Here is a 17,372-nt window from a genome sequence, read left to right on the forward strand (position 1 = left end):
ATATTGTTACAAAAAACAAATACGATAAAATACAATATCATGAATCTTTATTGGAAGCAAAAGTGGTGCATAAAAAAGGCCTTTATTGAAATAAAAAATCTAAAAATGGTCATCTAAAACTGAATGTAGGTGAGTAATAAGGCTAATTCTTAATCAAAATAGAAAGTTATGGAATAGTTAATTATACAATTCAACGATCGCTTATATTCCCATAGTATGTTAATCCAACGATCTTTATTTAGCGGGCCTTGCCGAGAGTTGACAAGTGTTGTCACAAAAGTCCCTCGGAAGACTCATTCTAATACGAATACATTTGAAGATACTGCATTTCATAAAGCCTATTTCTAAAAAATGCATATAATCTTGGTCAGCTTGTACGGTAGATAAATCAGTGTCACGGCACTAGGCAGACTCCCAGCTGTCTACCGGTAGCTGTAAAAGTTTGTTTGCTATGAACGAATGTATTCAAATTGATTAATAAATTTATCCCCCCAAGACATAGCTAAAAATAAAATAATATCATAACACATATACATATTCAACAAAATCGGAAAATTTATTTGCGACTTTTTTTAATCAAGTACAGCAACCGAAATGCAAACACAGAAAACATTGGCATGGATGGCAACACCATCATCGAGGATTTCATCATTTTCTCGATAAAGGCACTGAGGCGTGCAAGTGATTTTGATGGAAAGAATTGTTACATGTAGCACAAAATATAAATATAATGAAAAGACGTCCAGGTTAGTTTTATTTTGAACACACTGGAAGCATGGAGCAGTATTTCTGCATACTGTCTATAGGGTTATTTTCGCCTTTCTACACTTGCAGACAGTTTCGACACGTTTTAAATTCGCCCAGACATAGTTGTGTTAAAAGAGAGATATGATAGACTCTTATATTCGCTCAGTGATGAGGGCGAAAATGAAACGGGGGCGAATATTTCCATGTATAAAATATCATATCAATTACCAATAAAAACATGAAAACCGGGTACTGAAGTTTATCTAATGATACATGATCGGTCATCTCAGTTTGCAGGTAGAGTGCAAGACTTTGTCGTTAGTAAAAAGTGACGCAAGTTTTCATTGGACGACCGTAAATAATAATACATGTACAATGCTCCCTCGATATATTGCCAACTTTTGTTCATGAAAATCGGCTACTAAAACTTAGCAAACGACACCTGATAGGTCATCTTTAGATCTGGTTCAATGTTACTTCAATTCAACAGTTGTTATCAAGTTCGTGTTAGAAGTCAACCTTTCTTGAGCAAGACCTACTCGAAAGTGAATAATGCAAGACCTACTTGAAAGTGAATAATGCAAGACGTAGTCGAAAGTGAGTAGAGACGCAAGATTTAATTAAACAAGGAAGCAATAATAAAAAAAAAAAAAACTGGATCAAAAAATGGAAATAATGATTCCAAATTGAATTTTGGTCCGATGGTGCAGAAATTAAATGTCGTATTCATCTAGAATGCATGTGGAAGTAAACACAACGTTCTATTGTTGTTTTTAGTTCGCTGGATCTCAGCCTATCAGAAAGCTCTGAATTATTTAATCATATAATAATGTACAATTGTTGATATTTTCTGGGTCAATAAGATGCGTTGTATGATCATTGAGAAATACAATATTCACTCAGTCTGAAGGGCTCTGTGAATATTGTATTTCTCGGGTGGTTAATTTATCATATTGATTTAAAAATGTCAACAATTGTTCTATTATGATATACAACGATACCTGATAGGCCATCGTTGTTTAAAGCTAGACTACTACACGTAGTCGAAACGCTAAAGACGCTAGTTTTCATTGGAAGACCAAACGATAAGCAATCATATCATTCGGAAATTCCAAATTTTAGATTGGTCTGATGTTGGAAAAATCAAATGTTATATTCACTTCGGAGGCACGTAGAGGTAAATGTCCCTAATTTGATAAATCTCAGTCAATCAGAAGCTCAGTATTATTCTGTGAGATGATAAAACGTTTTAAATTTTCTAGTTTGTTGAGTCTCTACCGATCAAAAAGCTTGAAAGTAATAATATAAAAATGCAGCTGAGAATTTTTGCATACTTTCCAGGGTGGGGATATTTCTTCATATCTTAATAAATTCATAGGTAATATTTTAATCTAAATTTCAGTACAATAAGCAAAACATCATCACATAAAAGTGCTCATGCCCCATGATGACATCTTGGGAAAAACAATTGTCTCATCAAACTTTGCATGAGCCTCACCCCAGGGATGATTACTTCTCAGTCCTTAAGCCATGCTTTTCTTATCATAAAGTAAATTACATGTACATGCAAGTTCTTGTAATACACCCTACCAGTGACTTTTACATGAAAGGACCTCTTCCAAAATCGAATAGATGAGTCAACATTACAACTGCTAATCCAAGCTGTTTCCTAGCGTACATTCATAACCCTTCTGTGTTGTTTAATGCTCTTATATAAAAGTACTTATATTATATATAAAATTTCTAAAATGCTACGGTACAAAAACCATATGCTCGTTTCTACAATTATAACTAGATGAAACACTTATTAACTTTCACAGTCTACAGTTCCTCAACATTGCAGGCTTAATACAATTTCATTTATTGTTTTAAAAATAATATACTATATGCGGCATAGTAAAATACTTTCAGGTCCTGTTTTAAGTTTCTTAGTTTACCTCTGTACTTGTCAGGAAGGCGTGACTCGTTACATACCGCAACAGTTGAATACACAAAACGTCACATAGGTTTAAAAATGTCATTTGAAAAGTAAGTAACAAAAGATTTAAGATTTCCAATATTCATTTTTGAATTCAGTGTCCTCATGAAGAAAAACAAAATTGTTGTTTTAAAATTCGGGTGCGTTGACTAAATTCATGTTCTGAGAATTTGATCGATTTAGATCCAACATTGAACGTGCAAAATCGTCATGCTCACTATTATAACCCATTCTAGTTTGAAAGGGAAGGAGTTTAATATGGCAATTTATTATATAATAAACATTTCAGAGTGGGTGGACAGTGACATTAAATATAACTTGTTTATTTTTTATTTTAATGAAACATTTATGTCCACTTAGTAAATTTCATTTTAATGAAGCGTGAAAAATATATACACATAGAAATAATATCCTACATTAAAAAGGAATTTAAAACACCTGTTGGTGAGTCATAAATTAAAATTGAAAATAATGTATTCTTCTTGAACTCTATACTGGCGCAAAACATAATTAATTTTATAAAAAGAAAAAAAGTTCCTGGAAGCAGATGTATAACTCTAATTGACGGCGTGGAACAGTTCTACCGGTTTTTCTTTAATCATCATTATGAAAAAGAGCACCATAACAAAAGATAGTAGTATCGAAGGATTAGCCTGATTGACCTCATTAATAAGTGTAGTGTAATAAGGTGACACACTTTTGACACCAAAATACTTTACTTTTACTTTTGTTATCATCACTACAAATATACAGGTGGTATTCTTAGTAGGAACTGAATTTTAAAATAGAGCAATGAGGGAATGCTGAGAGGTGAAGTTTGACGAATAATGGTGACAGGATGGCAATATGCGGAAATACTCAACGAGACGATGACTGACGACGCCTTTGGATTGATGCCGTTGACTTGTCGTTCATGTATCACTTATAAACCAGCAGCATTGATCACCTTGGAAAAAGTGTACCTATACTTCCAATTCATAACAATTTGTTTATTTTCAAATTTCCAAGAATGATGAGAGATTCGTGATTTATACGAAATGATCAAATTTTGTGATCTGTCAACTATTTATTGCTTGGGAGAAAACTGATCAAGCGTAAGGTATTGTTATCATCGCAGTCTGATCGGACAGCATTTGGAGATATTATCACTATTAAGCGCACAGCCTTGGGACCCGTGTTTTTGTCGATTTAGAAATATGTTTGTAGCATAGATGTACAGACATGGACGAACCATCCGGCCATCCTATTGGAAATGAGCAGTCAATAACTGTAAGTGTCTTACAATATTAGTGAAAGGAAAATTCCTGTTACAAAAATAATATTGCGTTAAAAAAAATACATTTAATTTACAAAATAAAGACTGAATGTTTCATTTATTCTAAACAAAATTCGGGATTGATATAAGCCCTTTGGCTTGTTTCTTTATCTCTCTCAATAATTGATGTCTATATAATAATAAGTATTGTTTTAACTATAAACTAAACAAAATTCTCAAAGATTTAAATTTTTAAACATTCATCTATAAACAACATCAAAATTTGGTATATTCATACATTTAATATTCATATTCAAAATGATGAAAACGTATAAAGAAATGTAAAATAAGCAGAAGGGATATCAACCTTTTTAAATTTTAGAAATAAATACATGAATTTTAAATCTTTAATTCAAAACTAAATCTTATTCTATTTCGTAAAAGAGATTATCATGCTTGTAATATCCCTTTAATTTTCATTGTCATTTGAAGGACATCAAACGACACACAATTTCTCACACACACACCCCAAACATTCTACTTTTTTGCTTATCATTATTATCATTTTATTTCAATGTACATAAAATACAAATTTTTCGAATGCGTTTCTTTCAGTAAATAGAGCGCAGCTTTTTTTACTCTGTCACTTATATCAATCTATGGTATACTAGAAGATATCAAATTTATCCTTCCTCGGACTCGATGTTTTTTGAAAGAAAACCTGCATGAAAAGAGCTATATAGCTATTGTCAGACAAAATACAGAACATGGCTGGGGAAACGTTATCCCTATTTTACTGTACATGCACTTCTACATCAAGTCTATTTGAGCATGTTCAAAACGCATTGCATTGAGACTCCTGCACAAATGGCACTTAATCTTTAAACAAAGCACTTTAATTTAAGGGGAGGTCCCCTATCATGAGTAAACATTGTTAAGACACAAACCAAAGGTATACTATATGAAGGCAAGTACCATCGTTTTTAAGGGGCGGGGGTAGGGGGGCAGCCAGAGGAGAACTATATGGGTTCAATTCATCAGTTCAACCTTACATTACTACCATTCAATGCTACTTTCAAAAAGTGGGGCAAATCAGCCAAAATATCTTATTTTGCTAGTGAAACACCCCCCCCCCCCCCCAGATTTGGCATATCAAAAATAGAGGAAAATAACGTTGCAAAAACAAGGGTGAGGCAGATTTTCGTTTTCATATACTTTTAGAGAATTATTCCTTTTACTGATAAGACTTTCTTTTATCATTGGTTTATTTTCAATTTTAAACAATTGACTGATCATGCTCGGCATTCCTTCCTGAGGAATGTTCAGTATAATCGTCAAATGTCCATCAATCTTTTAGGAAGGAAACTATATTTAAATATAACATACTATTTGGTCAATTGCTGTTTGACGATTGTTAGTCCGTTCTTGGCACACTAATTTTGACTACGGATAACTCCGTTTACCTGATCAAGATGTTGGGCTCACGGCGGATGTGACCGGTCGACAGGGGATGTCTACTCCTCCTAGGCACCTGATCCCACTTCTAGTATATCCAGGGGTCCGTGTTTGCCCAACTCTCTATTTTGTATTCCTAATAGGATTTATGAGATTGATCACTAATCGTTATCTTCACCTTTCATTGTAGAATCTGTGATTTGCTAAACCTCGTTTAAATTAAAGATTTCTGTAGAAGAGTACGTATACATGCAGACATCATGTTTACATGTAGAAATGCAATTTTTAGTAACCATTATATACCACACGTTGAAGAATTCCAAAATTGTTGTTTTCTTCAATACAATCTAGGCAAGGAAGATATGTGCTGTACTGGAAGATTTATATGTATTATCACAATAACACACGTATTCATGTCAAAGTGAAATTTATAAGAGAGCCCTTAAATTGACGAATGATCGAACCTCGTTTGTGTACTTTTTGTAATCTACCCTTGGATAGTACTTTAAAATTATTTTAAAGTTTTTTTTATCGAGTTATTCACTTCTTTTGATGCAATACAATATTAGTTATTTATAGTATATAATTTTCTGGTTCACAGAAATCTATAGTGTATAATAGGAATTTTATAATGGAATAACATGGTCCGTATCCTGAGATGAAAATTCTACAAGTGTCTTCTTATATATAGCGTTCAAGAATATTTTATTCTGATTGTCCAAAATAGTGCGTCCCATCACTTAAAAAAGGCAAAAATTGTGGACCTGACGGTTTTCGTACTGTTACAAAGAAGGACCGTCGGATACCCCAGAACCATCCAATTTTTGCGTCAAACTTTTTCTTCGGAAACTCCCGTTGCACCTACTGCTGACCCACAATGACCACATTTTAAACTTTAAAAAAATATTTTCACTTAGAGAAGAAACATTTACAAATTTGATCCATTAGCCACATGAATTCTAGATCTAGACAATTTTTAATTAACTAGCATCACATGGCTTTATGACTTTAAAATCCATAATTTTATTTCAGTTAGGGGAAATCCTCGTTACATTAAGTAACCGCGTCCCAATGACCACATATGTTAGCGATCGCTGTTCCGATATTGACGCTTTGATAGTTTTTTTTGCCACGGGGTTCCATGAACGATGGGAAGATTTGTGGGAAGGGCCACGTGTTCACCTTTATTACTCATTCTATTTCATATACATGTCGTTTTTAAGTCACTTACATCTGCATTTCTTATAAATTTAAAGTACGAAGTAAAAAGTTAGTTTAATGTATTTCATAACATGCAGTATTGAAAGTTGAACATTCATGATAAAAGTCAGTACAACAAAGTGCAAATTCATTCCAGAAAAAAAATCAAATTAAAATGTACATGTATAATGATTTAAAATTGTTACACATCTAAGTATAATTTCGGCGGTTTTCTGTGTAATAGTTGTCAATTTGGTCATGGCTTGTTAATTAATTAATAACCTTGTATTGTCAAAATGTATAAATCAAATGGAACTGTTTTAATTTCATTCAATATTTCCGTCTTTGGTTCACCTATCGAGAAAGACATTTCATTTAATGCCTATAGGAAAAGAGGCACACCATTAAATTCAGGAAATTGCTTCTGGTAGGCATCGGTCACAAATTAGGGACCATAATTTTTTTAAGTATCAAATCAGTGAAGAACAAAGGAAAAAAGGTTCTGAAACGAGCATTAACAATGACAAGTTGGAATAGATATCAGTGGCTTGTTGTAAGTAGACTATAATTTGCCATTTTTGTTGTTGTTATACTTTTTTGGGATTTTGACAATAATGCGACAACTACTTTGTTTAAATTTACACATTAAATAGAATTTGATTCTTGTGAGGCTACTTAATATTCTGATAGTGTGCAGGGGTGCAAGTCGGAGCATAGACAACAAACGGAGGCGTAGTCAAGGCCGCCTCGGATCTGTAGAGAAAACCATTGAATATAATACGTGAACATTAATCATTTCCAATCATTGAAATACGTCTATGCGTATTTTTTTTTCAATCATTTCAATCATGATCAGATAACAAAATTTTAAGAAAACTTTTAAACAATTATATTAATGTTTATTCATACAATAAGAAGGTCATAGTTCAGAAATTTAGACAAAGGTTGAAGACATCAAACTTTTGTGACATATGTTTCTAAAACAAGAAAACTCCTTCCATGAATACCGCGATTGCACTAAACTACGTTACAATAGCAGACACTTCCATTCGGCGGACAACGCATTGTCTTCCTTGTATGTTAACCTCACACACAAAGATCAAGTTCATACAAATCGACTAACACTAACTACGGGAGTTGTTAAGCATTGAGACATAATGCATTTGCTTTGAAGAATAAAGAAATAGGATTGTGATAATGGCACTAAACTTCTACAGATGTGTGGCATGTCGTATCTCTAGCATTGGTCAATTAATTGCAGAGTTCATATGCATGTTGGTTTACCTAGACCACCCCGGTAGCAATATGATGACGTCATTTGACGTCGTTGAATGAATACGCTGTAAATATCGCATAGTTACACATATTCAAAGTAAATTCCGCCCAATCAATGCCCTTCAAATGGCGATAATTAAATCAAGGAAGCTTAGGGTACAATATACGCTCCATTCAGTTTGGTGCGCGTTATCGCGACACTGATACCAAACCATGACGCGATATTCCTCGCAGTTTGGTGCGCGTTATCGCGACACTGATACCAAACCATGACGCGATATTCCTCGCAATTTGGCGCGCGTTGATGGCATTGAACACCTGCAACGTCAACTTCTCACAAAATTACGAACGGCCTTTTAGCACTCTTCACTCACTCGCGGTTGACAAATTATTTGCAAACCGCTGGTGTCACCTGTACACTAGCGTCCTGGACTCTTCTTCCAGTCCTTGTTTGCTTCAACAAATTTTCTGAACAGGCGTTTTTTCAAGTTCAATACAAAGTATGAATGTGCCAGTGAACGACTCTTTACAATTCATAGTTGCTTTGGGATCTTGTGATTTCTGGTGACTTCTGGGAGTCTTAATTTTTTTCTTTTTATTTGCAGAGCAAATGTTTTAATTGTTTTACAAAATAAAATGCCCTAAAAAGCTTACTATTTTTCAAACAACTGTATTTATATGTACTATGGTCCATAAAGTGCAAAATATCTTCTTTTTACTAATAATTTTACACCCTGCGCGGGCAACACGTTTTGCAACATACATATCCTTAGCAACACGTACATCCTTAGTAGCAGCGTAAAAATAAAAAATAAAATAAAATTCATGACTGATAGTGCTATACAAATATATGCCAATTTTCATCAGTCATGGTAATGTAATAGAGGACTTCCGGCGAGTGCCTCAATAATGTCTATGTAACCTGCAGCAGGTGACAGAATTTAATGACGTGTCAGCTTTTGTGATGAATTTTGTCAGCGAGTCACTGATTCAGATCGATCGTGGCGATCCTAAAACGATTCTATGGAACAAACGATAAAATGACACAGGAAAACACCCCTACAAGCACTAGTACATTCAGTATGTTTTAAGGTTTTTTTTAACGAAATACAAGGAAAGAGGAAATGACGCACATACTATATAGATTTAAATACTAAACCACTATTTTACAGTTCTGGCATTGCCTAAGGAAGTGGTTAAACGGTTATTGCCACAGTACATCGATGAATACATCCAAGATTAAGATTAGGAGAATCAAAGCATTCTATAAAATATTATATATTTTGCTCTATCATTGCCACACAAACACCTACGGATTCAAATTTATTCAAAAAATTCAATCTAATTATAACCTGCTTTATCATTTGCAAGGCATGTGGGAATAGCATTCATATCAAAGGAAAACAGGTAACATATGAGTTCTAATTCTGATGGAGAAGAGTGTCAAATTTCACCTCTGAAATGAAGTCTGCATACCAAACGCAAACCGCGCTTTACATATCCACCGACAGCACAAAATTTATTGTCGTGCCAAGCATGTAAATCATATCTACAAGAACTGTTCATACTTCGAAAGAGAATCCATATATGTTATTTAAATCATTAGATTAGAATCGCTGTATGCCTAATGAATCTTCCTTAAATAAACCTTTAACACACGCCTATTAATACAATGTGCGACTGGACGTGGAGGTATTAGTCCGCCACTGGATTGTGTTATTTCACCTCTGGTTTTCGTTTTGTCGTCAAGGATTTTGAAAATGTTCGGATAAACTATTTTTCAAAATGGATAAGGACAAGGAGAGAAAACCATGTGATCTTAAAAACTGCTCTAGACAGCTATTCAAATTTGTTCAAATTGAAATGAACGTTTTGCAGGACTGCAAGATGAAGTCACGTGACCATCTACATGGCAACATTTTTGTGAGAGGATTTCGGAAACCGAGAGAAAATCGGATACGATGGTACATTCTTTTTGCAGTTACATTGTTGCTCATTTCGATGGCTGTCATCGCTATCACCCTAGCAATATATTTTGGAACTGGAAATGATTGTAAGTCACTATTGTTATTGCTTTACGGTCAAAATTGATCTGTTAAAGATAATGAAAAAAAAAAGGAATGATAATGTACACATTTTTAGTATTGTTAACATGCATTTATGTACAAAACCCCGAGCTACCCATCTAGATTCATGGTATTAAATATAGCACTGCAGACCAACATCTACTGGATACAGTATAACTATATTCGCATATAAGGAATGCAATGCTAATACAAAGCCTTTCATTGTGTGCACTGATTGGACATTAGGTGGTTGATTAGCGATGATAAATATTCGCAACACAATCAAATCACCATTCTGAAGCATATATCTCTAAGCATAAAAGTTGTTTTACGATACATTATTAAATAAAAAGAATATAATATTACCTTTCAAATTTAGTAACATTCCTGACCTGCTAACATTCTTTTCTAAATATCGTTTTGCAAAGTATTTTTATGTCCAATTACATTAATTATCGTGTATAAAATGATACACTTGAGTTCCACAACTAACTTGTTTTATTATATTTATTCATTAATTTAGACCAAGATCCAAATGTTGGACACGTTGAAACCATTCATCTCGGTAAGTTATGAGGTAGTGATGGTCTGATGGCAACGCCATTAAAGACGCTATCAATTAACAATTTACTATTACTATTCACATGTATGTTACATGCAGATAGTTAAATAAATGTAAAATCATAACCTTTAATTAATATATTGTGTATGTTTTAGGTCCACATACCAAACTGACCACAGGGAAGCCTAATACAAGAGAGCAGTTTATCACTAAACTGACCCACCCATCTACCTCACATACAGCCACATCTCAAGGTACGAAACTTTCTGTATAAATATTATGTATATCTGGGAAAGCCTGTAATTCAATTTACCCGTTAATACATAGGGTTTGACGACCGGTACAACTGAGGGTTAAGCGCCCTGTCCAACAAAATGTTTAACGCCCATAACGACATGGTTTAGCGCCCTGTACAACAAAAGGTTTGGCACCCAGTACGACAAGGTTTAGCACCCCGTCTAACAACGGGTTCGGCGCACAGTAAAACTGAGGTTTAGCGCCCTAGACAACAAAAGGTTTGGCGCCCGATACAACAGAGTTTAGCAACCTGTACAACAAAAGGTTTCGCGCACGATACAAAGGTTTGGCTCCCTGTACAACAGACGGTTTGGAGCCCTGTATAACATTATGGTTTAGCAACCGATAACACAAATCCAGTAATTCAGCCCGCACAATGAATTTAACACCCGTGTTTGGTGCCTTTTTCATTCTTACTGACATAATAGAAACTTCAGTTTTCCTTTCTTACATTCTATATTATACATATTCCATTTATTTTCATCTACAAATTTCTTAAAAGTTATAAAACAATTCCATTAATTAAACACAAGATAAAAATACTCATTAACTTAAGAAATAAACCCAAGATATACAATTAAATCAGCAATTAAAAAATACTGGTATCTTAACATTATCGAATCATTAAGCAGTTAACGACATGATTTGTTCATAAAATGAGTACAAGTTCTGATACACAGCAGTTTATACAACAAAGGTACCACGACTCCAGGCATTTCCTGATTTGGAACTAGTGACGCTTGTCCAATATCGCTTGTGGTTACTAATTTGTCATATTTGTAATTAACTATGTACGGGAATTTAAACCTGTGGTTTTAAACATTTTTCAAAAATTGTAATAAATGATTACAGCGAAAATAGAAATTTACGACATTGTCGATGTGTATATAAAACAGCTGAAAGATGCATTAAATTTAAGGCTGTATATATATATATATATATATATATATATATATATATATATATAAACATGTTGTAAGTACATACACTGTACATCACAAAACTGACTAAAGTTTTATTCTTATTTCTTGGCTAAGATATAAAGAATCCCTTTATTCGACATCAACTTCAAAAATGACACTGCAACTACGCTGAAATACGTTGATAGATATTCATCTTTTCTGTGATCTACATGCAAGTCTGAGCGAATAATGAAGAATAGCTAGAATTCTCGTCGTCAACTATGCATTTCCTCTATTAACTTCATTCAATGACTTCTGTTAAGAATATCGTTCGATTTAGGATTCAATATATCCTGAAATTTAAGGAGGAATGCAGTACACTATGATGGATTTCGCATAAATTCACCGAAAAAAAAATATGAATCAGATTTATAACATTTCATACCCAACATCATAAATTATCATTACATAGCATTTCAAAAGCCAAAGATTTGTTAACTATTCAAGCTTAGGGACCAAATTTGCAAATTATACAAAATTTAAAGTAGGAGCTACAAACATATATAAAGATGACAGTTCTTACCTTGTAGTTGATGAAACCTCATCTTTCGCTGCAACAACTTCCTTCCACACGGATGAACACATGCACAAGCTAACGACAAAGTCGAGCAGTAGCGATCCCACGTCGAATGGGCAGACGACAGGTTCAGGGTATACAGCAGGGAAAACTACACCGGACCATAGTACGTCAGATGGTCTCCAGATTACTCTCTCTCTCTCTATTGTCAAATCACAACGCCATCCTTCATCATAAAAAACTATATTAAACATGTATTGCAATTTTATTCAAACATCATTAAAAATTATAGCTGAACGAAATATACAGATTCAGTAAATACAAGTATTGTAATATTACCTTCTACTTTCTTTGTTCAGTTAGCAAAGGGTCCTCACAAGCTACCTCAAGCCGGTCTCAAGTCACTACAGGCCACCATTCCACCGAGGTTACAAAATCCACTGACCACTCTGCGGACACGGCTACAGAGTACCCACTCAGACCAGGTCAGTGCCCGGAATAGTCAATCATTATATGAAGAAATCCCTACAATAGTAGTACAATGTACATGTATATATCATATCAAGGGGTCGCTAACTTAACTACAGTTGGGTATAAATGTAATATATAAATGAAGATATAAATCTGTATAAACTCTTGTTTTCTGACACACATGTACAACCCTATTCACTTCCGTCGTTAAGGTTGACAATGTCTTATCAAATTATTTTTCTTGATCATTTCCCATTAGTTCTATACGTCGAAAGCAACGATATTATCTTACCCTACTCAAAAGCAGAGGTGCAAATTGACTGTGTCACGATGTACGCCAGGCAGTGGAAAAAAATGATAATCTATCGCCAATTGGAGGATTCGATCACACGCTTACTTGAGGTCAACTCGAACATGGGATCCCCGAACGTGGATGTGAACGTGAATTTTACGTCAGAGATTAGTTACAAAGAGGATGCGTTACAAGCGACTATTCGTTCCAAGGAGGTGGATTGTTCGTACGTCGGCAACTACACTTGTTTATTGGTACTACCACAAGAGTCCTATAAAAACACCACCAGTGTCCATGGTAAGTGGTTAATACTTGCTGTGGTGTACGGCAATGAATGTTTCTCAGTCCACCTTCTTTAATAGTTTATTTTCCCCGACATGCATTTGTAATTTTCAAATTTTAAGTGTTCAGTTTCGTGTAAATCATATCAAAGACAGTATTACTACAAACAGGAATTAGTTCAGCTTCAATTTCAGTATTGGCAAATATAAATTTAACAATATATAAAAATCATATTAAATGGAGGATTTGGTACTTCGAACGCATTCAGCACGTACATATATGCATAATGAATTACATAAAAATATCGTGTAAGAATGTCAAAGGTGTCGCAAATTCTTACATCTCTATGACCAACTTCTGCCAAACTAGTTTCTTCTCTAATCCATCACGAAAAGAAGGATGTACATGTAAATCGCATTACTAATTCATGGCATCCTTTACGAATTTTATTCTGAGAAAACAACAAGCCTAATTTTAGACTTTCGAGTACATTTGTACAACTTGAGAAAAGTGGTAAATCTATACACCCTTTCAATTCTTCAATGTAATATCAATCAATCAAGAAATACTAATGTTTTCTTGACTCTGTATATTGGAAATTTGTAGAAATGATAATTGTCTGATAATGTACACATTCTTTCGTTCAATTACGTTAGTGTCATGATGCGGTTTTTATGACTTGACACTTTTCTCCACTTTGAGAAACACTATATATCAACTACATGCTCGTGACTTATCCTAACATTTACACAGGTACTACATGACATCCTTTCAGAATTTTAAAACCATTTTTCATGTAGGTACAATTAGATACAATATACGGCTTTGAATTCGCTCCGAGCTGTTTTCAATCCATCTTAAATGTAATTACTGTGGTGTGTTATTTTCATCGCAAAAATTGCAAATTAAAAATTAGCAAAATCATATTATATATATAGTTTGGTGTATACACGAGGATCTCCAAACACATGAACGTTGATTTCAGTATCGCTCCCGAAGAATTCATAAATAATCTAACTAATCTGCTTTTTTACAGCTGTCAACCATAAAGAATCAAAGCCAACACTGACCATCTCTACCAGTGTAGTAGAAGATTCGACAGTCACCATCACATGTTCAATGGAGCTTATAGAACCTAATGTCACCATCGGTTTTAAATTTCGTCCCCCTGGTCTGGATAAGTACTTCAATCTCAGCCTGACCCCCAACATCACCAGGACGTGGACTGGGTGCTCTCTTTTGATTGAGAGCACACTTACAATGGTATCAAAGATGCACGATAATGGTTCTGTCTTTATGTGTGACGTCACGACCCACCGGAATGACGGCATCACCACCTATTCATCGGAGGCCGAGTTTCATGTCATTCCAAGTATGTACACTTCAAGCCTTACAATCTAAATATTTTAGAAAATTTGGGAATTTTGGATTCTTTTAAAGTCAATTTATACATGTACGACAGCAAAATAACACATCGTGTCGGTTATATATGGTAGGAGGCCCATGGGCCAAATGTCTTGCGTAATTGACAGCTTTTACCATGCAAGACATCAAATTCCATTTATGCCCCACCAAGGTGTCATAGTGGGAACAAACTTTAATATACTTTACACAGAGATGCTTACATACAAATTTGACATTTTATATCTTTGTGGTTCTTGAGAAGATTTTTCTCCTTTTAATTCTATATATAGGCCTATCCCTATAATGTAGAACTTTAAGCCCTAGGAGTTTTGCCTAATGATAAGAACAAACTTAAACTTACACTGTATGATGATATCATATCATTCTGACATATTGTACCCCTGTGGTTCTTGGGAAAATTTCAAAAGAATGTCCATACGAAGTGCTTAGGGTGCTTGCTTAGCAACCGGAAGTCCGGATTTTATCCCGGCATTGCGTCAAACTTGGCACATTTAACATACATATGTAGGAAGTGATTTCCTTCGTCAAGCGCCCAACAAAAGAAACGAAAAATCACAGGTCTTTCGAACACGACCTTTAAAGGGAGGTACCATGTCATGGCAAGCGCTGGAATGATAAAGAACCCTCACTGCTTCGGCTTTGACAGCCATGCTTAGTGACACTTCACCTAAAGCTAGTGATGCTCTACACGAGTGAAAAAGTCGCGAATGGGACGTAAAACAACATACAAACAAGTACTGATTGATTGTATCTTGTTTAACGTCCCTCTCGAGAATTTTTCACTCATATCGAGACGTCACCAATACTGGTGAAGGGCTTCAAATTTAGACCTATGCTCGGCGCTTACGGCCATTGAGCAGTGAGGGTTCTTTAGCGTGCCACGTCTACCCTGACACGGGACATCCGTTTTTAAGGTCATCTCCGAGGACCCGTGACATTCACACCTGATACCGAGCGTTTGGCGATGGAACTGTCACTACCTATTTTATGGACTTAGGTCTGTCGCAGCCGGGATTGGAACCCCGACCTTCCGCATGCTAGGCGAACGCTCTATCTCTAGATCACCGCGACGGCTCACACTAACAAGTATAATAATCCTATGTAAAAATGAGAACCCTCTTGTGGTCCCACCCTAGCCCAGGGAGCCATGATGTAAACAAACTTATCAATTTGACATAGCATAGTATTACCTTAAAGCTTGTGGTTCTTGAAACTATTCGTCGTCGCAATCCACGGCTGAAACGTACGCTCCTCTCCGGAGAATACGTTTCACCTGTGGTTTGTGACGATGGAAACTATTTTCAAAGATCTTTTTTTACATACATAGTCATGGCCCTGGGGTTCAATATTTGAAGAAACACTTCGTTTAATATTTATTCCTTCATACAAGTGTCCATTTTTATGGTTCAGTGGGTAGCACCACCCTATTTTCACTTATCCTAATTGTCTCCCTTGGAAGGTGGAAGGGGATTTGACATTGTCTCAGTGGTTCTTAAAAGAAGTCAAAACTTAAAAGTTAAACAATAGACGGACGGACAAAATTTCGATCAGAGAAACCCACTTGAGCTTTCAGCTCACGTGAGGTAAAATGCGTTATTTTATACAGTCATTCTTCAATAATTAAAAAAATAACTTTTTATTTTCTCGGTGATAGAGTTTTATTATTTTCTTTAAAATGTTCATGGTTTATTTTCCAGAGACCTACTGCGATGACAAAAATGCTTACGCAATTTACCCTCACCCCTATGAAACCTGTAATAGTGTCGTGTATTGTTATGTTACCGGTCCCCAAGTCTACAAGATCAACTGCGGTGCCGGATATTGTTACGACACAACAAAAACGAACTGTGTAAAAGTGGGTTCATCTACAGAGTCTACCACTGCCAGTGTATCTACAACTACACAAGCCGAGGACCACAGCACTGGGTCATCGTCCAGATCTGAGGGCACATAATTACCCACATCCTGAAAATACAACCAATTATAACTATTGACGTCATTAGGAATCTTGCAGAGATGCATGCTTTGATGAATGCATAGTTCTAGTCCTTCTTCAGTTTCTAGTTCCTGAAATGCACGAAGAACAATGATATAAATGTTTATATCCCTAGGAATGTGGCTTTCCATCTTGATTAAAGTACTGCTACAGACATCTACAAACAGATTTAGTGCAATGATCCAACTTGTCAGCTGAAAATTGCGCGATTTGCGATGCGTCTTACAACCCGGAAACGTTTTCATGTTTTAGTATATCAAGGTAAAAACACCTTCTGTGGTTCTGTTTTATTTGGCCCTGAAGGATTTCTTCCTGAACAGCAGATTAAAACAATAGCAGAGTACAAAATTGACAATTGTATTTTCATGTAGGAGTCTGCAACATTAAAAATAATAATAATAAAATGACAAATACAGAACGATAGGTGAAAAATGTAAAACATCAATGTCATCGGCCTCTTCATTGAAGACAGGCCTTTTTATCTTGATCATGCGCTACTGTTAATTTATTTTTACTACTGTCAAAAAAGAAATCCAACTGATTTGCAGTCCCGTCATTTTTATGCGTTATGAATAAATAATACCACACATAT

At 35.1% G+C, this 17,372-nt stretch overlaps 1 protein-coding gene and 1 long non-coding RNA gene across 3 annotated transcripts; one reads left to right on the forward strand and one right to left on the reverse strand.

The window, feature by feature from the left end:
• Positions 1–2,650: 2,650 nt before the first annotated feature.
• On the forward strand, positions 2,651–17,372 carry LOC125650480 (uncharacterized). 2 transcript variants are annotated; one of them, XM_048878830.2, is made up of 9 exons: positions 2,651–3,994; positions 9,789–9,963; positions 10,500–10,541; positions 10,694–10,792; positions 12,328–12,480; positions 12,674–12,799; positions 13,045–13,374; positions 14,396–14,731; positions 16,482–17,372. In XM_048878830.2, exons 1-9 carry the CDS (start codon positions 3,947–3,949, stop codon positions 16,736–16,738), a joined length of 1,566 nt encoding a protein of 521 aa, XP_048734787.1. In that variant the 5' UTR covers positions 2,651–3,946; the 3' UTR covers positions 16,739–17,372. The 2 variants fall into 2 exon arrangements, with proteins under 2 accessions (XP_048734787.1, XP_056021910.1); XM_056165935.1 differs by lacking the exon at positions 2,651–3,994 and having other exon boundaries at positions 8,395–9,963.
• Positions 11,841–13,034, reverse strand: LOC125650481 (uncharacterized). Its single transcript, XR_007361008.2, has 3 exons — positions 12,654–13,034; positions 12,321–12,540; positions 11,841–12,090 (listed from the first exon to the last, which is right to left on the reverse strand). It is a non-coding gene; the product is annotated as an uncharacterized LOC125650481 (long non-coding RNA).

The sequence above is a fragment of the Ostrea edulis genome, chromosome 5 (assembly GCF_947568905.1).
Source record: "Ostrea edulis chromosome 5, xbOstEdul1.1, whole genome shotgun sequence".
Taxonomy (NCBI): domain Eukaryota; kingdom Metazoa; phylum Mollusca; class Bivalvia; order Ostreida; family Ostreidae; genus Ostrea; species Ostrea edulis.